This window comes from Perca fluviatilis, chromosome 13 (genome assembly GCF_010015445.1).
Source record: "Perca fluviatilis chromosome 13, GENO_Pfluv_1.0, whole genome shotgun sequence".
Classification (NCBI taxonomy): domain Eukaryota; kingdom Metazoa; phylum Chordata; class Actinopteri; order Perciformes; family Percidae; genus Perca; species Perca fluviatilis.
The window spans coordinates 26031977-26055135 of record NC_053124.1 but is presented as its reverse complement, the minus strand read 5'-3'; the positions used below and the strand labels follow the sequence as shown (position 1 = coordinate 26055135).

At 37.8% G+C, this 23159-nt stretch overlaps 1 protein-coding gene across 1 annotated transcript in view; it reads left to right on the top strand.

Moving 5' to 3' along the window:
- nudcd1 (NudC domain containing 1) overlaps window positions 1-17747 on the top strand; it is a 41804-nt gene extending 24057 nt beyond the window's left edge. The window contains exons 7-10 of the mRNA XM_039820658.1: window positions 3351-3495; window positions 4717-4842; window positions 12381-12540; window positions 17017-17747. Of these exons, the coding sequence (XP_039676592.1) occupies window positions 3351-3495; window positions 4717-4842; window positions 12381-12540; window positions 17017-17306 (721 nt within the window). The 3' untranslated portion in view covers window positions 17307-17747. The remainder of the gene's footprint in view (window positions 1-3350; window positions 3496-4716; window positions 4843-12380; window positions 12541-17016) is intronic.
- The last annotated feature ends 5412 nt before the right edge of the window (window positions 17748-23159 follow it).

The following is a 23159-nucleotide window of genomic DNA, read 5'->3' as shown; positions in this document are numbered from 1 at the left end:
TAGCTAAACTGGAGCTTAGTGCGACGACTGTTGAGCACCAAGCTTCAGGTGAACATGTTGTCCTAGTTGTGGAAAAGTGAACTCTTTCTCAACTTTTTGAAATACATCAACTGATTCAGTGTTGAAAAACGATAAAGCATTGGATCTATTAATCCAGTAGTCCAGAGATATTCAACAGGAGGTCCTCAGAGTAAGTGCTGCGGGGCCGCCATATTATGTCTAAAATGTTTTTGAAAGTTTATTTTTTCAAAAATTCAAATATGTCCGAAAATATGCAATAACATGAATCCAACCTATTATTAGGAAAGATAATTTGGCCTGTTTGTGAAAAGAAAACCATTTCATATACACATTGAAGATAAGCTTAATATAGGTAGCCATACAGTTAGGCTTAAGAATTCACTGTGCCTTCCACATATATGTTTAACATTAAAACATGATGTATAAATAATATATATATTCATTTTCATCCATCAGTCACATGCAACTCAATTTTATACAATATATGTACAGTAGTAGGGAGTCCCTACTCTCTTTCAGCTAAGGGGTCCTTGGCCTAAAAAACGTTGAAGACCCCTGCAGTAGTCAATATGAGTTGAGTCATATCCTCCTTTTGTAAAACCTTTTTATCTGTGTGGTTATTGTGGTCAGTTCCATCTATGCTTCCTGTTTCTTTAATACGTGTGTGTGTGTGTGTGTGTGTGTGTGTGTGTGTGTGTGTGTGTGTGTGTGTGTGTGTGTGTGTTGGTGTGTGTTGGTGTGTGTTGGTGTGTGTGTGTGTTTGGTCTGGATGTCCTTTTACAATGTAAATATCTAGGGAAAAAAACACTCCAATTGTTTGTATTGGGAATGTTTTTCCATACCAATGGGTTATGCATTTTATAGACAGACAGCTGAGCACCATCCTGCTTTCCTCTGCCTGGAACTGAATTAAGAAGCTGTCCTTGTGTCCTGTGTCTCGTTCATATCTTGCCATTGTTTCCCAAATATAGACCTGTTTCATAACATCCAGCAGCACAATAGAATATTAATGATATTTGCTCCTGAAGGCCCATGTTCCCATTCTTCGATTGAGGCTGCAACATGTGCACAACGTGTCATGTTAAATAGTAGGTTGACTATTTTTATGCCTAAAAAAAAATCTTTTCTGTTGGTAGAACTGAAACCCAAAGTAATTACAATTTGGAGGTGTGAAGTCATACATTACACAGTACTCTCTACTTTTATTATTATAACTTTATTTTAATTTTGTACGTCATGAAAAACAGAGACTTGGATTGGTTTCTGATAGCCAGTTCCATTTTGGATCTGGTTACCAGTTCTCAGTACCAGACGTCAACAAATCTCTTTTTTTGGAACCTTTTATAGCTCCTCATCCCTTTTTTTTAATTAGCAAAGAATAATGTAGAAAACCATTAAGGTAGTAAACTTCTCAATTTTAGCTGTTGCTAACCATGGCTATAGTTGGTCAAAATGACAAACATCAGCTGAAGCTAATTAACTATATTTTTATAATGGCAAAAATGTAACTATTGGCTGTTGTCTAATTGCCATAGTACAGAATGAATCATGACAAATAAGATTCAATAGTAAGTAGGCAACACCTGATATTTTAATATCTCATAGACATTTAATATATTATGCTTCAAAAAACTGTGTTTTAGCTTAATAACTAATTACCTGCAAATGTTTAAAGCTAAACCTAATTACATTTAATAAGGGATTTGTATGAATTACTAAACTAGTTCCAATGCTCACTCACTGTCATGCTCATGGACCCTTTTTGAGTGAGACTTGTATTACTGTGCCTCCTTTAAAATTCAGTTCTGATGCAACAGAAAGCTTTCATTTGAATACATATTTAGCTACATTAGACTGCCAATGCATTCACAAGGCATGCATTGGCACAGTCTTATCTGGACTTCTATGCCCAGGAGAAATTGTGGTAATTATTGGTTTACATAACACGCAGAAATAAACTTAATTTTTTTAGCACTTTTTTTTTTAAACAGAAGTTGCTTTACAGGAAGATTAAAAACAGAGAGTGAGATAAAAGAAGAGGCAGAAAAAAAAACCTAAACATAGGGGGAAAAATGTGTATAAGCCATAAAGGAAAGGGTACACAATTGTTACAGTAACATTATTTAAAAATTAGTATTTGGCTAAATAATACAGTTAACATGCATTACGTTGTTTCTCTTCTTATTTTTGTCACCATCAAACATGCTTTTAATAGTTTGCAGATGTGGTACTGTGCCGTACTGTGATGCACTTAAAACAGTACATTGTACCTTTTCACCATTCAGCCCTATTCAGTGGACCATAATGCATTGGCGAGTACATGATACATTCAGAACCACAAACCATGAAGCACCAACATGCAGTTGTTCATTATGCTATCTTTGCTTAATGGAAAACGGCAATTGGTGCACTGTGACTAAATATACTCGGAACCTTGAGAACTGAGATAAAATTGCTCTTGCAAAATGGAAATTTTCTTTAGATTTTGTTCTAATTTATTTGTATTTCGGCTTGAATTCATAAAGATGGATCTTCATTACCATAATGTAAAGTGAAAAAGGATCAAGTGTATAGGTTTTATGTGTATAAAGACATAATGTTATGCAGACTCTGCAACCTATGAGTAGCATTGTTGCAGTAGCAATGTTTGTGTAGGCCTTTATTGTCAGTAATTAATGTTACTGTATAAATTAGCCATGTAGAAACAATGATTGGTGGTTGCATTATTTTATTTTCATGTTTTGGCAACAAAAAATATTGAACTTCTGTGACTATTGGAGACAAGATGTTGGCAGATAATAATATTTTAGTTACTTTAGTCTGAATGTCAGTACAAAAATGTATAGAGGATAGAAAATAATTGCTGCTAGTAATGTTGCTAACCTTTTTTTATATACTTTCTTTCTTGTTTTATTCTGCTGCAACTTCAAACACTTGCTACTGAGGAAAATTCTGTATTCTCATTTCTGTCAAAACCAGATCAGCCACAGTCCTGTCACCCTGAATAACCCATCAAGCTCTTCTCTGACCTTTCTCATCAAAACTGCATTTCAGCCTACCAGACTGCTCCTGATTGGATGTTTACTAGTTGTTTGCATCATTCTCATTCAAGTACACCGTTTGCTCTGTAGTTCATAAAACTCATGCTGTCAGACAATTTCTGAAAGTGTGGAACCTTTTGGCAGCTTGTGACAAATAGAAAATCAGGTTGTGAGCTTTCTGACACAGCTTGTCTGCACACTCAAGCCTTTTCATTTGCATGTATATGACTCATTGATGATCAGCACTTTGAATGAGAAGGAATATGTTTCTATTTGTTTCTATATCAGCCTGGAGGTGACCCTGCAGAAGCGCACTGAGGGACCGATGTGGTCGGAGCTGGTGATGGGTGACAAGAGAGGGGAGAACGTGATGAGCGACGAGCAAGCTGCCCTCATCCACGAGAGACTGACATTCCTCACCTCTGAAGACTTGGTAGGCTGAGGCTCATGCTGATAACTCAAATACTAATGTCTTTCATCCGTGCCACCATTAAAACAAATATCCTGCCAAAGCTGCCTCCCTTGCATGAAAATACCCAACATTTGTGTAAATTTACGAGTGTAAAAACTGCCCACGAATTAAATGCTAATCTACCAATTACAACATGAGATATTTTGTGTGCAAAGTTGACATTTTGTCTAGAGCATTGTTCTGAAGAAAAAAGAAAACTTCATCCTCTGGGGAGCAAGAATTAGTTCACAAATTTTTATGGCATTCTGCTGATTTTCGATAAACACATTTTTACATCTCAAGCTGACCTGCTGCTGAAATACTCCATTTACTAATGTCCATTTTTCCTATAATTAGTAAAAATTTTCATAATTCTTTTTTTCGGAAAATTCCTAAAAAATGATTAGGAAATTACTCTTGACATTTGGCACCCATAATATAAAGTGTTACCAAATGTTTCAATAAATAAATCAATATATTTTGGGATATAGTGTTTTGTAGAAACTCAGTTGCAAAATGGTTGATAAATAAGACTGAAATGTCTGTTTATCTTATCCAGCGAATTAAATACAAATTATATAAAACCACAATCCAGTAAACCCAATATTACCATAAAACTGTACTGTTTTGGGGATTTGAAACACCCAGGAAATAGTAAAGCGAAATATATTGTGGAATAAACGTCATAAAGTTCATTTAATTATAGTTATATAATGTCATAGCGCCCTGCCCCATTGATAAATGTCTGGTTGAATCACTGCGGTGTTAAATCAATCAGCAGTACGTGTTTGAAAATATTACTCAAACATTAAACTTTCATGAGGCCAAGCTTTCGCTTTTGCTTGTTTTCTCAGGAGTTTTCCACATGACCTCACAGACATTTCTTATTTAAGTCCGCTCTTCTAGCTTTTAGCAGCCCTCCCTCCTCCTCTAGCCTATCATCTCTGTCCTTTCCCTCTTCAGCTGCTCCTCGCCCTCCTCTGTCTTGCATCTTGTACACATCATCACACTTGGGTTACCCTCCGTCTCATGTTCAACAGCATTTTTTTAGCCATATCCTCTCTCGCCCTTACACTTCATTAGTATCATCTGGGTCCACTTGAGGTCCTCAGTGCAAATCAAGCCTTTTTACATGTTAATAAATGCAAAACGAGTGTAACCGTGGCCTCGGCCTTGTTTTCCTGTTCCTCCTTTTTTATCCAGAACGGAAACCCTGACAGCGACAAGCCCCCTTGTAACTCTCAGGAGCTGGAGGACTGTGATGGGTTCCCAGAAGACAGCTCCAGCCTCACACACTTTGATGGAGAATCACTCAAGCCCACTAAGGTGGTGAGTAACACCTATCTCCTTCACTAGTAAACACGTTGATGCTCCAATCCTTCAAACCTGAGTCGTAAGATTTAACATTTTCAGTCGTGTCTGTCACCTCCTTCCATCCTGCATTCCCCTCAAGTACACTGCTGGCAACCTGATGCTAACTGCCTTCAGAAGAGCATGTTTTTATTCAGCACTGCCCCCAGTGAGCAAGCCAGTGCCGGCCTTGCACTTTAACAAGCCACTTTTTCAGAGAGCCCCACAAAGGCCCAGTAAAGAAAGAAACAGGCACACCCACTCCATTTCTATCACCTGCCCTCGTGACTCGAATATTAAGAAGCTGAACCATTGTACCTGGCATCTATTTTTATAAATGGTCATCCTGGGAATGTATTTGTCAGGGTACAGCAGGTCACTTTGAATTTTGTGCGGAGAAAGGCGTGGACATGTTGACATTTATCAGATGGTATCAATGCTCTGCATCAAAGGAGGCATTTACTCATTGTCAACCTATTAAAGCGGATATTTTCCTACTGTACTCTGATCGAAGACTCTTGGGCTGTCTATTTCAGCTGCAGTAAGCGTTAGCCTTTTAAGCAAAAGGTCACAGCGGATTTATAAACTACATTGCTGGCATTTAAGATAGTGTTTACAGTCTATCCCCAGCATATACTTCAACAAACAATAATTATTATCTTATTACAGTTTATGTTGTCAACAAGAGTCTACAGCTATCTTAGCAGCTCTTTGAGTATGTACTTACGGTCAGCTGTGCTTTAAGCTTAATGCTTAAATCAGCACGCTAACATGCTCACGGTGACAATGGTAAAAGGTTGATTTTAGCGGATATAATGGTTACCATCGTAGCGGGTTTGTAGGATAGCATTTGCCAATACACCAATAGTAAAGCTGAGGCTGATGGGAATGTTTACAGATATTTAAGATAACAGGAGACTTATTTGTTCCCCAAGGGGGAAATTGACAAACTCACATTTGGGTCATACAATTTTAACTTGATGCTGGCACTAGATGAAAAGTTAAGAGATCACCAAAGTTTTTATAATTCATTCTCAGGGGAACATAAGTGCCTGTACTAAATTTCCTGGCAATCTATCCAATAGTTATTAAGACATTTCATTCTAGCTAGCTTGGTTAAAAAGCAAATAACAATGCAACAAAATGCTGGAGTCAAATTCCTTGTATGTGTTTACACTTTGCCATAAAAAACTGATTCTGAAAAACAGGATTTTGTCTAGTTTGGGTTGTGAATGGCTTTTGTGTGGTTTTCAGATTAAAAGAATGCCTGAATAATTCAAGGTAGAAGATATGGAACTTGTCTTTTCCATTATTTCCATCATTCGTGAAATCTCCGCCTTGTATTATTTGTCGCTTTTCTACTATACTCATCTAAAGGTTTTTGCTGAAAAACAGCAATTGTTGAGGAAGATGGGAGCCTGTCGCAACCATCCATCAACAATGTATGAGAAAAAAAAAAAATCTTTCTCTTGCCATTATTTGTCCCAATGTGAAAAACACACGTCACATGTTGGAGTCTTTCCTGGAGAGAATGTGATCTATTTTAGTTGGAGAAAACAGGCTCACAGTTAAAAAAGGAAAAGTGGGATTTATTAACAGTTCTTAGATTTAGAGGTAGACTTAGAATTAGACTTAAATTTATGTTTCACTAATATTTCTGCTGAGAAAGTGACATGTACACATTTAAACTCCATGACGTAAGTATTTATAGAAGCAAATAACAAACTTACCTCTGTATTTTGGAAATACATAATAATGAGCTTAAGTTAAGTTTTTTTTTTTGCAGTTTAAAAAAGCTCTATTCATTTGTGGACATTAGTGTATGTCCATCACTGCGCCTCTTTCAGTTTCTCTGTTTCATTTGCGCAAAATAATTTATGGTTAAGAATTCCCCATCACAAAAACTCTCACAATAGTCAAACAAACCTTTTCACTATGTAATGAAAGGCTAATGATGAGTATTGAATACAAGGTGCAGTGATTCTGCCCAGGCTGTGATGCCTTTAATGTTTCTCCCCCCATTTACTCTGCAAAGGCGAGCTGCTGCCCTTAAATGAGGTGGATTAGAATCGTACCTGTACCATCAGCCTTTCGAAGGACAGTTGGGTCAGTTTGTTCACGTGTGGGTGTGTGTGTGTGTGTGTGTGTGTGTGGGGTCCGTATCTTGTCCAGGAAGCATTACCTTTCTATTCTTTACTTCCCTGCCTCATTTTGTCCGCCTTAATGCTTGCCTGCCCACTACGACATATATATATATATATATAAAACCTTTCAGCTTAAAATTGTGACCGCCTATTAATTTGGCACCTTTGTCAATGTGCTTCTCCTCGGTTCCAATCCCGGTTGAAAAGACTAAGAATGTTTTTTATCCGTGTTCCCTAGAGGGAGGCTGTGAGTCATATCCACTGGCCATATGTGTAATACCTTTTTCATTGGAGTATATCTGTAGATCTGTTAACTGCATTTACTGCAGGCTTTGGCTATCAAGGCTTTCTTTGAAAAATAAGATTTAGGAAACTTAGGAAAATGTACAGTTTGTAATTACCAATAACACCATTAAAATATATATATGAAAAACAGGGATATTGTATGTAAAAAAAAAAAAAACAACAGAAAATGATGTGCGTTAGTGCCATGTGTTGCAAATGTGCATATTCTTTAAATATTTCTATCTACACTTGCAGCGTCAGTCTAAGGATATAAATAGCAGTTAGTCGGTCCACCACGTTGGTCCAGACTGGAATATCTATTGAAAGGATTGCTATGGCAATGTTCACAGACATTTATGGTTTTTCTGAAACATATTAATTATTATATATTATTATTATTATTTGGTATATACGTCCATGGTGCCCAGAGGATGAATCCTAATGGTTTTGGTGATCCTCTGACTTTTCCCTGCTGACTCCACCAGCAGGTCAAATATTTCACTTATCCAGAACCCAAACCTTTGTAGACCACCATATGGCTTACTTTTTTTTGTTTGTGTGTGAAATATCTTGACAACTATTGAATGGATTGCCATTAAACTTGGTGCAGACAGTCCCTCCAATTGAAGTAAAATAACTTTGGTAATCCTCTGACTTTTCATCTGGCACCATTCCCATCAGCCTCTGATGTACTTTGTGTTCAGTGCTAATTAGAACATGTTAGCAGGCCAACTTGGTAAACTAAGATGGTTAACATGGTAAACATTATCCTTTGCTAAACATCAGCATGTTAATATTGTCATTGTGAGCATGTTAGCTGTGCTGAAGTACAGCCTCACAAAGTCACTAATTACAGTGTGTGATGATAAAAACATAATGTGAAACTTGTCTCTTTCATTGTGTTGGCACTGTCAAATGACTCTGCAAGCCAATTAACATCTTACCATTACAGAGCAAATACAGCTTCTCTGAACACAGTGAATGTTCAGAGTTTTTGTGTAAACTACATAATGATACCAGCATTGAAATAATCTGGTTTATTCCCCTTTGATTCAAGAGTGACAATAATTAAATGTGATATCAAAGAGATTGATACACTGAGGCAAAGTGAATTTTCTCTTGAATATTCATGATCACACACCAGACTGAATGATCTCAAGGTCTTCATGTCTGACTGTTGTTTGATTTAACTTGTCTTTGCAGTCAAATGAAAAGCAAAAGTTCAGCGTCTCGGGCAAGAGAGAGTCTAAATCAACAATGCTTTGTTCTCCCGATATAAAGGCGAGTGAGCAGCAGCCTCACAGCAACGTGACGGAAGCGGTGATGATGATGACAGGTAGTTGGCATTTCAGCTGTTATTACAGACATATGGCCTCAGTGTGCAGATACATTTGCTTTTGCTTTCGAAATGCCAACCACTCACTTCCTGTCATCCATCTATAAAGCCTACAAACCCTTTGATGATATCAAGGAAAGAGTATTCACTAAAAGCTTCTTTCAGACTGAGAACAGGTAATTTATTTTGAGTATTTGTCTATACAGAGCCCAACTGTAGTGCTTTATGCTGTGTGTTTCAATAATCAATAATATCGACTATTCAACTTTTCCATGAGTGACAACTTTACACGTTGTCCCAGTTAACAAAACAAAATACTAAATGTTTTCTAAAAAGGGAACCTGTATGGCAGGTACACTAAAACATGATTATTTTATTTATTACAAATCAAGTAACTATACAGAAAGATATTACAATACACCCGAGCAAACTATGTGCTTTACCACAAGGTATAAAGCAGACAAAAAGGCAAACCGTGTTTAACCCATTCTGTTTCTGCTATGTAGAGGCATTAAATACATTTAACAGTATAAGCAGAAGAACAACCGGGAGGGTTTTTCTCTGTGTCCAGGTCATCCATGTTCTTTAATAAAAATCCCCTGGTCCCTAAGAACTGGGCTTACCTTTCATATTTTTTAATCACTCTATATTTTGAATAGCATATTTCGGTTTAGCAGGTAACATAGGAATTAGAAGGAATTTTGTACTCATTCAATAATGGCTTTGTAAAGAAACTAAAGCAGAATAGGAATTTCTTTTATAGAGGTTTTGATTCTTCAGATTTCCCTGGTTTGTAAGATAAGATCTGAACACTCTGCTGTACATATCTGACACCGAAAGCAGGCCAGAGACTGTGTGAAAATATGTGCTGTAAAATAATGAGACAAAAGCCTCATGATTGGATGTTTCCTTTTTTGTGTGGAATTTGACCATTAACATGCCACAGAATATCAGAGGAAACAGTTTTATTTCCCAAGACCCAGGCCAGGCATAGGTAGAGTAGAGCTACAGTATGTATTACAATACATACAATAACAATGATTAGTCACCAACTGAAATGTCTTGAATTGGAGAAGACAAAACAAATCTTAATATCCTGCAGCTGGCTAATGTAATTCTTAATAAAGGTGGTAGAGAGTTTCCAGCTCCCAAATATGTTTATCAAACAATAACTGTATTCCTAGAGCATATATCCACACACACTCCCACTCAGCATTAGCATGTATGAGTATGAGCTAGTAATATTATTATATTTCAGGTTTAAGATATTGAAAGATGTAACTAGATTTTCCGAAAGTATGAAAGCTTATCCATAAGATTGTATCTATAAGGCATATTTTGTATTGGTGAATTTTCACTCTTTCAATGCATCAGAAGCAACACTTCCTCTTGGACTTTTTTTTAAAGCCACTATATGTAGAGTTTTTACGTGATCATAACATCTTTAATGATGCTGATGACAACATTTTTATTATAGAAAGATTAAGACACTCGTGGTGAAATTTGGTTATGTGTTGCTTTCAGTGTTTCAGTCTAGGATCCGTGTTAAGAAGGTGCCACCCACAGATGGCAACCAAGTCTGAAAATTTTAATTTCTTTCAGTATTATCTTGAAAATATAAAACCATTGTTTTGTTTGATGTTTTAACGTCTGGGATTGCCTGGGTGTTGAATCTGCCCACTCTACCAAGTTGACTGATTTGTCTGGCATCATCACATGAAGCAGTGGTTTCTCGGTTGGAAAAAAATCGATCCAATGAGTGCCCAGAGGGGACTAGCGATTAGCCAAACAGCACCACAGACGGGACTAATGGCATGTCTTCTCAATATCGCTAAACATAGTTTTTATGTTTTATGTGAACAGTTTTAATTGAAACTACTTTATACTAGGGCTGCAACAAATTATTTCCCTACCACTTATTTTATAGAATGTCAGTAAGTGCAGAGCCCAAGTTGATTTCCTACAGTGTCTTGTTTTGTCTGACCAACAGTTCATAACCCAAAGTTTCAGTTTACAAGCATGGAGGAGTGTTTTCTAACAGAAATATTCAGATTTGAGAAGCTGGAACCTGTGAATTTTTACGATTAATAATCAAAACAGTTGCGATTACATCTGTGGACTAACTGTTTAAGCTTTCTTCTAAATAAATATGAAAACTCATGGGCTCAAACTCAAATTCCAAGTTTCAGATTTTTCGTGAGTAACTGGGACATTGTTTTCTAAAAGATGCATTGCTGTTGTGTTTTTTTAAATATGTATTTGATCAATGCTCTGAGTAGCACAAATTAAACCCAATTCATCTCCATTGTGATGGCAGATGTTAATGGTGGGAATTTCAAAAGTTAGATCTTAAAATCTTGGCACACCACCATCTTACGTCTAATAATACTCAATTTGGCAGCTGTGTGCCATGCAGGGCTGACTGTTTTGACATCATTTTTACAGCAGCTGATTTCACTGATTGATTAGCATTTCCCATTGCACAGAGGAGAAACTAATCATTGAAATCACTTTGAGGCTTTAAGCTCAATGAAACTTGCATACACTCTGCCCCCTGTGACCGATACAATCTTTAACACTGTACTTATTCTTTGTTTTCATTTTTTGTTTCTTTTTATTGTCCATAAATCATGACCGGGTTAGTCACTGGTGTCATTGTATTCAACTCTCACACACAGGATCTACAAAAGCATGAGCGAACGTCTGCTGCATGCTCAAAGTCAAAACACAAGTGGCAAGAAAATGAAGTTTAGAGTGGAGGAGTGATGGCTTGCTAAAAGGCTTGTCATTGTGCACAACCATCAACCACCAACATGTGTGCTGCTTTATGCCGAATTTTCAATGCTTGTCAAGTGTGTTTTGAGATGGGGAGGACAGCGCTGCCTGACAGCCTCTAAAATATGTTTGCAGCTGGATTCACAGGGTGTGGGTTGACTCTGACTGAGGGATCGGTGTGAACACTCAGATGTCGAGGAGCGATTATGTCACAACCACGGCCATGTTCTCTCCAAAACAAATTGGAGTCAGACTAGAATAGCTTCAAACCACACACACGCAATTATGTCAAGTACATCCATCAGAGTGAACTGAGTCTTGGGCAAATACATGGCCTTTATGGCTGTTATCACAAACTATTCAGTACAGCTCTTCACCCTTAATGGCCACACTGAATTTCAATGGAAAGATCTTCTACAAACAGTAACAGTAATCTTTCCTTTTATTATATTGGTAACCACATAAGAAGAAAGATGTAGAGAAACCTGTATTTTTTTAAATCAATCACCAAAGACAAGAAAATAGACTTTATTGATCCCACACAGGAACATTTAATGTATTTGCAAAACCAACCAGAGATACTGGAAGGAAAGAAGTAAGTGTAAAAAATTAGGGAAGACAAAAAGAGAGGAGAGGATGGAAAGGAAAGAAACAAAAAAAGGAAAAGAAAGGAAGGAGAGAAAAAAAATGAAGGAAAGAAGGTAAAGAGGTGGGAAAGAAAGGGAAGGAGGGACGAAAGAAAACATGAAAGAGAAACAAACAAATGAAAAAGAAAAAACTGGAAGAAGAAAGGAGAGAAAAAAAGGAATGCAGGATATAAGTAAGTAAGTGAGAGAATAAAAATTGATGGAAAATCTATACAGGTTCAGCCACACAACAGATTACAACAGGGCACATCAGAAAATCTACCCTTCACACCATGTTATTTCAAAATCTCTATTAAATTGCAATTTGGAAAACTGTTTGTCTCTCTCCAGGTGAATCTAGGCAGCCATCAGTATCTGTTCACAGTTGATGGGAACCCCTCTGAAATGCCATGCTTCTGCCTCAGACATGATGTGGACGCTCTGGTGTGGCAGCCTCGTCCCGACCAACCCAGTAACATGTGGGAGCACATTGCCACGTTCAACGCCTTAGGTAAGAGCTTCAACTAAAAACCCCTTTTCAGCTTATATACTTCTAAATAGCCATGTAGCCATTATATTTGCAGCAGTATCTCCCAAAAACCCATATAAATATATATTCAATTTTTTAGATGTTTAGATGTGATTCATTAGTGATGTTTAGACATGCATTGAAAAGATGAATGTAAATGGACTGCATCTATATAGCTTTTCTAGTCTTAACAACTACTCAAGCTTATTTAGGACTATGGTTGCCTGCTCCTCAGATCTCTGCAGGGTAAATCCAGACAGCTAGCTAGACTATCTGTCCAATCTGAGTTTTCTGTTGCAAGACTAAAACAACTTTTGAACATACACAGGTTCCACCAAAACAAGTTCCTTCCCGAGGCTATTTTGCAGCGGCACCGTAGCTTATCTCGGTGCTTACCCATGACAGTTGTGATTGGTTTAAAGAAATGCCAATAAACCAGAGAAGTTTTACTCCCATCCCGGAATGCTGTGTGGACTAGCCACACCCTCCTCCACAGCGCTGTGGAGGAAGGTCTGGCAAAGCAAGACTACTGGATGTGGGAGTGGTTTGAAGATGTAAGCAGCAGTCTCAGTGAGGCCTACCTTAATTTCTATTTTTGATATATCATGACAACTTGAGTTGAATTATTCATTCTTACAGCAATTAACTGTGTTTACATTTGCTGTCATGCTGCTGCTGCTGCTGCTGTGCTTCTGGTGCTGCAGTGGCTAGACAACAGAATGTTTCAAATGGCGGCAATAAATCAGCAGTAAATGACCAGGGTTCTCATTTATAAAACTGTGCGTAGGATCCTTACTATAAGTCTACGTGCGCCCAAAAGGCCAAATTGGCGTACGCCGGAAAAAAGTCAGATTTATAAAACCGTGTGTACGCACACCTGTAAGCAGTGTTCCCTTTATAAATCACAAATTGACTACAAGCGTGCGTACGTGGATCAGCCTCTTATCCCGCCCTGTACACGCCCATTTTTAACCAAAACAAAAACAACCTCTCAGACGCTCGGGAATTGCTGCCAATTGAATTATAATTTCGGCCTGTTGTCGCACAGTGTAGGGAAACTGGATCTATAGACTACCTTTATTAATAAAATCTTCCAAAACAGCAGGCATTACGGCACTCAGGGACAGCTTCGATATACCAGACGTATATAATAAGATTTAACAGAACTATATATTATATCCAAACAAGCCTTAGTGATAAAGTTGAAGATTATATATAATATTATTTAAAAGAAACACTTAGCTGTCTGACATTTCCCTCTGGAAACAGCCGGTTTCACCCAGAGTGGCGAGGACCTGTATTTGGACCGGGATATGGCACGGTTCCGGCGCGTTGCCCTCTCTACTGGACCCAATTCAGTACATAGATCCAAGAGCGCAGCTATATTACTATTACAGCTATATTAGGGAATTTAAATCGGTATATGAGCCAGTCATCGTCATGGTCCGTGAAGTCTCTTGTTCTCCTGATTCTTCCATTCCAGTCCTCCTGCAGGGCCAGTAGTGCCATCATGCAGCATTACGCACGGGTTCACCGCAGTATTTATATGTTTAGTCTACAACAGTTTGTGATTGTTAACCTTGCTAAAATCACAGCAACGACTAGTGGTATCCGTCACCCCGAGATACAATTTGAAGATGAAAGAAATTGTAATAGGCAAACACTTTTCTTCATGCAGGTTTTGTCACAAACAGTATTAAAGTTCGGACTGATAATGAGGACATAGAGCGTAACGATTGCGCGAGAGCTTAACGGCTGTATTTCCAGACTTTGACATTTGATGATATATGCACAGTTTTAAAGACAGATATTTAGTTATTTACACTGTGTTCTGCAGTTATCTAATGGTAGGGTATTTGATGCTATCCTGTATTCCATGCAGTCGGGCCATCTCCTCCTCCTGCGCTCCGTAGCGGACAATGTGACGGCGAGACAGCGGCGATTAAATATTAAGAACGAGTTTTGATTTAAGATTTGAGTTGGAGGTGTTTATGGAACAATTATAACTCAGAAAAATTATCAATCAATTATCACTCAGTACAATCTTCATGATATGGTGTGAAGAAATGTGCATGAGGCATTAATACTTAAACATATTAAGAGTAGCCTAATCGTTATTCCCACATGTACTCTCTGCAGTCTGACTTCAGTTCACCACCTCACCATCTGCGTCGCCAATTCTTATTTTGTCTCCAAAATGTGCGTACGCATGGGTCAGAGTTTGCGTGGAGGACCGCACATTCTCCCGTCAAGTTTGTTTTTTATAAATCACAACCTTTGCGTGGGAAGTGGCGTACACACATTTTCAGCCCCGTTTTATAAATGAGACCCCAGGGAGTTTACTGACACTGCTGGTAGTGTACAGGGACGCACACATAAATGTGTGGAAATAGGATCATAAACAGATTTCTATGCTCTGCATTTAAACCATTTAAAGAGGTCTGGATGATAGTGTGTCTCTTAGCTGAGGCACTGACTAATGGGTTGAGGCTTTTTTAATTTAACTCCATATCTCAAATCAAATACTCAGGCCATCAGCCAGTGTACCCATTTCTAGAGCCACGTCTCTTTCAATCTCCGTCTTCATTGAATTCCTCTACTCATCTTTCACTTCTTAACGACGACTTCTGGAACATGTTTTATTTCAATTTTCACTTTGACAGGTATGACATCTTCATTTGTCTTTTTCATTAAACACCGCATGCAGAGTTTTACCAATCTGTCTGTTAGGAATGCATCATCCAGTTTAAGAGGGCAGATGGATCCCAGGGGATTTTTTTCAGTAATTATGTCAGTGAGTCCAAATGAGGCTCAGAGAGAAAATGGGCTGAAAACATGCATGCACCAGAACACACACTGTACTGAGTGGCCCAACCAGTCCTTCCTAAACCTTATAGATCGGGCAGTGGGGGCCTAAAGGTTACATAAAATTGGTTTGTTACTGGAAGGTGGATCTAATAACAATCCAACTTCAATCCTTGGCCTAGCAGGATAAAACTGCGTGGCGAAAGGGCAGAGCTTGCTCTTCCCTTATTTTCATTAAAGTACCATTGAGCAAGTCCCTGATTCCCAGCTATCCCAGCTAGATTCATTGGTTTCTAATTGGACACATACCTGATCAATCTTTTTTCCTTTGTGTCACTCAGCCAAGGCATTCTAAAAAATACTGTATTTGTACGAATGTGATATTTATGTTTCTGGGTAATACATTTGAAAAAGCAGGGGTTGAAATATATTTGAGGATTAGACAATTAATGTTATGTATTATTCACAACATCAGATTTTTTTTTTGAATGGAAAGACATTTTAGCCTTATTGTTGCTAAGCGAGCAAGTTTCTTCAAGTCCATTTAAAAGGCCTAAAAGTGTTTAGGATGCCCAGTTCAACCTGCTGGAGTTGCTGATGCTTGAAAATGGTGTGAAAGTGTTTTGCGGCACTGGAGGAAATAAATTCAGGAGTGAAAACAAGTGGAAAGTGTCTTTACGACGCCTTTACTACAGAAAAAACCAACAACCCTGAGGTGTTCAACTGTCAAACGAGCAGTAACTACCATTTACAAGAGCCTGACAGGAGAGTGTGTGAGTATGTGACTGAAAGAGAAGCTACACAAATGTGGGATTTATTTTATGCTTTAATTGTATTAGTTGATGTTTAATTTTCATTGGTCGTCTAATATTTGGGCCCTACGGTAGATTTTTTTCTCCATGCGATTACTCGATCTAGAATCGAATATACTGTATATTACATACTTGATCAGTGAAAAGCGTGTGAATCAACGTCCCTAACCCCAACTGCTCTAGTGGAACTGCATTATTACTCTGCGGCTAGGCAGCTTCTAATTGTGAATGTGCATCCCGGTGTGAGTGTAAACTAGCCTGGGAAAACCCTGACGAACTTCCGGCAAATTTGAGATTTGCTCTGCAAGTCAGTCTGGCGAAGAGCCCATTCAAACCCATTTCCAATGTCCCCAAAATCGAGGCACCAATCACAACCGCTGAGGCAGGTTTTACACCAATCACAACCATTGAGGCGGGCTTTATGCGACGACAATAGCGCAGTGAAGGCGAGCAGCTTTTTGTTTACATTCAACATGACGGCTACCGAAGCGCAGCGTCACCCGGATCGTTGGTCTGATTGGTTGAAGGACTATCCAGTTGCGCCCAGAGGCATTTGAGCGGCGTCCGTTGGTGACGCCCCTTTGGAAATAAGCTGTCAATGAACCTTTCCCAGACCCACTCTCAGTTACAACTGAGAAGGGTCTGGTGTCAGCCAGGCTAAGTGTAAACAGGGTGTGAGTGTAAACAGGGTGTGAGTGTAAACAGGGTGTGAGTGTAAACAGGGTGTGAGTGTAAACAGGGTGTGAGTGTACACAGGGTGTGAGTGTACACAGGGTGTGAGTGTAAACAGGTCGCTCCTGTCTGTGCATTTCTCTCTCATCTTCCCGTTCTGTTTTCATAGGCTACGTCCAGGCATCCAAGCGGGATAAGAAGTTTGCGACCTGCGCTCCAGACTTCTCCTACGCTTCACTGTGCGAGTGTCTCCGCCGAACATTCATCTACCGACAGCCGTCGCCGGTGGAAACCGTCCTCTTCAACAGGAAGCAGGGCCGTCAGGTAGGACAGGTTGCCAAGCAACAGGTGGCCAGCCTGGACTCCGATAAACCAATCCTGGGCTTCAGAGCAACCAATGAGAGACTGTACATCCTGACCTCCAGTAACCTCTTTGTTTTAAAGGTCAATAATAATTAGATTTGGGACTCTGTCATCTCATCCCCCTCCTCCTCCCTCACAGCAATCATTCCAAACTGAAGATCTGTTATCTGCTACAACTAAACAAAACTTCCTCCTCATGTGTACTGAATGTGTGTGTCCATGTTTCACCTCCCACAAGGCTTCTGTGTTGCAAAATGTCTAAGATAAAAAAGTAAGGAACCATGTTCTGAAAGACAAATTATTATAATAACTAAATAAAAAAACTAGATCTGAATGTTTCCAGGATATTCATTAAGAAATTAAAAAAATTCTCTGAATGATTTTAATTCAAAAATTGTCAAGTGAATCACATTTGATGCTACTGGATGTTTCATTGATATACATTTCATATATGTGGTGCCCTATTAATGCTCACTGCATTGTTAGACATTTGTAATGCCATGAATTCCAATTCATAAATACAATTGTAAACACTGATCTTAATGAGTGACTGATTTACTGAAGGCTGGCTGTGCTGCACTGATGGTTGGTTGTAGTTTTTGTCAGATGGTCAGAGGGGAGGAAGACACTGAGGAAATTCCTCTTCTTAGCTCATTCTAAAATCATTACTGTGGAAGTATGAAAGAGACGGTCATTTCCATAAATTTACATAAACATGTTTCACACATTACACTGGCTCATTTTGCTTTGGCCTCAATTTTGGACAGATTGGATGGACTTGAAGCCTATAATCTCAAGACACCTAACATTTCAATCACGTCTGCTACCTTTTTTTTTTGGAGAAGGTTGAAATTGAAATGCTACACTTCTCTCGTTTATAAAAGCCTATTCTTAATAGTCACATACACGTACAATGTAGTGAAAGTGTATTTCTTTATTGTTAACCCATCCTAGTATTAGGAGCAGTGGACAGTTATTTATACAGCATCCGGGAAGCAACCTACAATAAATACAGTAGATGGTGTCTGATGCATTTGTAGTACATGTGCATTTTGGAAGAAAGTTCATATTTAAACTTTTGAACATTTCCTCCAGCATTAAACATGGGATGAGCTGCAGTTTAAATGAGCTACATTTTTCAAATCTTTATGCCAATGCCAAAATCCTTCTGGTAAACGACACTTGTTCAGCAGTGACATTTTTTCAAACCCACTCATCCAATCAACCAACCAGATATGAAAAGATTCAAGAGAGACACTAATGGACTTTATTGTAGAAAGAAAAGGATGGTCCACTTTCCTTGATTACAACGCAACAAAAAGGCAAGAGACACAAGTAGGTAAGAAACGGAGATGAAGGTTTTCACAGGATTAGATCCAAAAAAGGAGAGAGTATAAAAAACACAACATCACCTTTTGACTCTTCCAAGAAATAGATCCGCAAATAGATGTCTTTTCATTTGCAGCCTGTGTTTGCTGTCTGGTAAAACTTGCAGATATTTAGAAACTGCTCTAACTTATTTATTAAAGCTTGAAATTGCCAGTGTTGTGTGAACTGGAATAACCAAGGAACCAGTGGATCAGCGTGAGTCCCAGTCATAGGCAGTTTGTCTTTACAATTCAATAGTTGCTATCAGGATGGTTTTCTGAAGACTCTCTGCAATTAGTTTCCTCAGCTCCCCTGAGTGCTGCCGGTTTCAGAGGCGATTTGTTTACCTCTGTCATTGTTTTGTTCAGGAAAATCCAGTTTTACTCTGTTTTTATTGAATTATTGGTGTGCAATTCAATTAGACTGCACTACTTGTTTTTAACGGCTGTACCAGCATCCTTAGATTACTTACATGGCCTGTCAGAGCTGCTAATTTCTCTAAGGGCAGCCTCTGTCTTTTCTCAGACACGGAGAAAAAAAACGCATTATCAAGCCATCTGACCACAGAGAATTGAATAATGAAAGATAGTTACCGCTCACCGTCTGCATTTACCAAACCTTCATATTGCTGTGATCAGGTTAACACCACATGTCTTTTGAGGACTTTATTAAAAAGCATTTTCAAGATTGAAATTTTTTTTTTTATCAGTCCCTCTGAGTGAGTTTCATTGGCTGCAGGCTCAGGAAAGTTGATCTTGCTCTAAATTAAAATCATGTTTCCTCAGACGACAACGATGTGCAGCTGGCTCCTATCTCACACCAGTGTTTGTATTTTCAATGATGCCATGTAATACAGGTACACATTCAGTTATTCAGTACAAGATATTGTAGTTCTTTAACTGATGCGAATGCATGAATCACAATCAAAAAAGGAAGATTATGGGGGTTATGCGACTGACTCCAGAAACCAAGTGAGTCCCATGACATTCAATAAAATAAAAAAGCAGTTTTAAATTAATTCCATTTAATTTAGTTGTAAACATTTGTTAATTATAATATTTGGAGCCCAACTTATGGAAATGTGTGCCCATTTGCTGCTTATTTTAAAACATTGCATATTGTAGAAGGTAACATAGAAACAATTTCTTCATTGAGTTTGCCGAGCAGATTCCAGTGTATCTCTATTCTATATTCTGCAGTACAGACCGTATGAGGGCCGAGTAACATGCCACAGTCTGAGAGACGTGTTATTGTTCATAGTTCAGCCTACATTTTACTGCCACATGTCAGATTAACACATCTGAGTAATCTTTCCTAATTATAAAACAAGAAACAAATATCAGCAGTTGATAAGTTTATTCTTTTATTCTTTTATTTTATGTCAAGAAGTACAGTATGTCACAAGGACAATACAAGGACAGAGTGATTTGTGAAGTTATATCAGAAGAATACAAAGCAAAGGAAGAGACGGAGAAGGCAAAAAACAATCAGAGTGAGCAATGTTCAAACATTTAAACACGTTTCTAGCGTTACTATTTCACAAAGGGGTCAACTCGACATGCTCTGTATACTTTGCCTTTTGGTTACATCAACATAACTCATTTCTTACTACTAAATACCATTATTGGAGAGATAGAGAGCAGGTTTGAAGTCATCAAAGTGGGATGCCGCGCCTGAGTTGAAGTGTTTGATCATGTGGATAATCATGTCCTGGTTTCATAAATGTGGATAGTCTAGTTGGAGTATTCTGATACTAGGGATCTACTAATCCAATATGTCAGATTGGATAGGTATTCACTTTAAAATACAGTCTTTGTCATGAAATTGTGTTTTCTTTTTTCATTAGCATTTTGAACGACTAATAAACAAATACACAATGAACTTAAAACATATATACATCAGAAACTAAAAAGTTAGATAACATAAAATGAGTAAAAAAAGTAAAATAAAAATACAGTGATGATAATACTTCACAATTCACAGATCACAGTTCAAAGATTGATAAGTAAAGTAATGATACATAAAGTAAATCATGTTAGAGGAGAAAATGTCACGTTTATTCAAATTTAAACCATAAGAGAGAAAGAGAAAAGCAAAAAAGAAAAGAAAAAAGAACTTTGTTTCTCACATATTTAATCCATTTCTCACTTCTTTCTTCAAATAAATGCATTTGATTTCTGATCCTCATAGTAGTCTTCTCCATTTCACATATTTCATTCACCAGATCTTTTCATTCATGATTAATTAAGTCGTTTTTCAACCAGTTTCTTGTTATTTGTTTAATTATTGCTACCCTTATTGTTAAAAATAAGTGGGAGTCTTTCTTCCCAATTTCATCTGTAATTTCCCTAGAAGTAGACACTGTGGGTCTTTATTTACAAAGGTGCCAAAGATTTTGATGACTTCTTTTACTGAATTTTCCCAGAAATCATTTAGAGCATTACATGACCAGAATACATGACTGTTTCACTTTCTCTTCACTACATTCTCTCGAACATTTAGCATTTGGTTTGTTTTATTTTTCTTTACATTTACTTTGAATTTGTGGTGATATGAAATATCTAATCAAAATCTTCCATGAGTATTCTCTCCAATAATTTGAACTTGTTTTAAAGTGCTCATATTATGCTCATTTTCAGATTCATAATTGTATGTAGAGGTTGTACCAGGATAGGTTTACATGGTTTAATTTTCAAAAAACATATTTTTGTCGTACTGCACATTGCTGCAGCTCCTCTTTTCACCCTGTGTGTTGAGCTCTCTGTTTTAGCTACAGAGTGAGGCATCTCACTTCTGTTCCATCTTTGTTGGGAGTCGCACATGTGCAGTAGCTACGTAAGGACTACTAGCCAGTCAGAAGCAGAGTATGAGGGCGTGCCATGCTAGCAGCTAGGCAAGCATTATAACGTGTTACAAAGTGACCACGTTCATCTCTGAAGTAAAGGCTGGACTACAATAGAGCTGTTTGGAGCAGTTTGTGAACAGTGTTTTCTGTTGGACATGGTAAGTCCTTTTGGGGTGGACTTTGGGCTTTTTCACTTAATAAACCTGTAACATGCACAAAAAAGATATATAACACGATAAAGGAAAGGGGAAAAAGCCACAAAGCATAATATGAGCACTTTAAATATTTTTACACATTTGTTCCCAATCCATTGATGAAATATCACATTGAAGTTCATTCTCCCATTTGTTTTTTACTTTCTCAATAATTAGTTTATCTTGATTATTTTTTAATTGCATGATTTTAACAACCTTTGTTAAGAATTCTGTATCCCCCACTATCGTACATTTTGAGGATACATTTTATCAGTGGATTAATATCTTCAATAGTTATTTTCCTTAACACGTCAAAAAGACAACTTCTCACTTGTAAAAAACGGCAAATTAGGTAAAGGTCATATGATGATTTTAACTGTTCAAAAGATTCCATGTCCTTTTCCGCTAACATTTGACCATATAAACACCATATCAGATCGGTACTCTGTATCAGCTGCGATCTCAGAATAACTATCGGAAGAGAAACAGTTGTATCGGTGCGTCCCTAATAGAAACCAGCATAATGTGGCATGTAAATACCTTTTCTCTTCATCCATATTTCTGATTAGTGTCTGTCAGCGTGTGCAGTGTGTTTTTTTAAATTTTTATTTAAGTGTTGTAGCAGTTTGTCAGTAAAACAATGAATATGATGACAAACAATGTGATCATACTGACGTGAAAGTGAAATTCTAACCGCAGTAATGGTGTAGGAAGCAGAGGATAAACTGTATTGTTGTTCATGCTCAGCCGCTGAGTACAGAAATGATGGCTGTGGAGGAGAAAACCTGGCAAATTTAAAAACCATGTGTACACAAAGCTGAATAACCAGATTTCTCATTTCATAGGCTATATTCTGCATATGATCAAAACCGGCTTACTAGTATGCATATTAACACACTCAAGTTGGAGTAAATACGTTGTCCTAATTAATACAGTATGCTATTAAGATGTATTCATTTTACTCAGTTTGTTGCTCACATTTGTGTTTTAATTATTGTTGAAATGAGCATTGGTCTTTAATTCATCATCAATCATACTTTAGTATTTATATATCTTTATCGAATGCCGTACCAGAATGTAATGATGCCATCTTAACTGTAAAGAGTAACTGAGTGGCCTTGAAAATACTTTTTTTTTGTGATTAAAGCTTAGCTCCTCGTGATAAGACTGATTTTCTCTGCAGGTGTAATTGGGCTTTTTAAGTGATTAAACGATTAAAGTAAACAAACCCAGATATTCTTCCAGTAGGAGAATCATGTAGGTAAATGATTATTGAGTTGATTGCACATTCTTTTGGTAATGAATAGAGATCCTCCCCGGTGGGATCAGTACATGGAGGGAAAGTAATTAGGTGTTATTGATGTCATACCTGTGCAGTCGTCTATTCACCAGGCGGTGAATGGTAGACACAATGGAAAGCGTAACGGTCACTGACAGATTTATATTGTCAATGTTGTCTTGTTTTCAAATTATATATTGTTTACAGTAATTACAGACACATTATAGTCTACTGTCAGCTTATGCAAGGTGTGAACTGCAGTT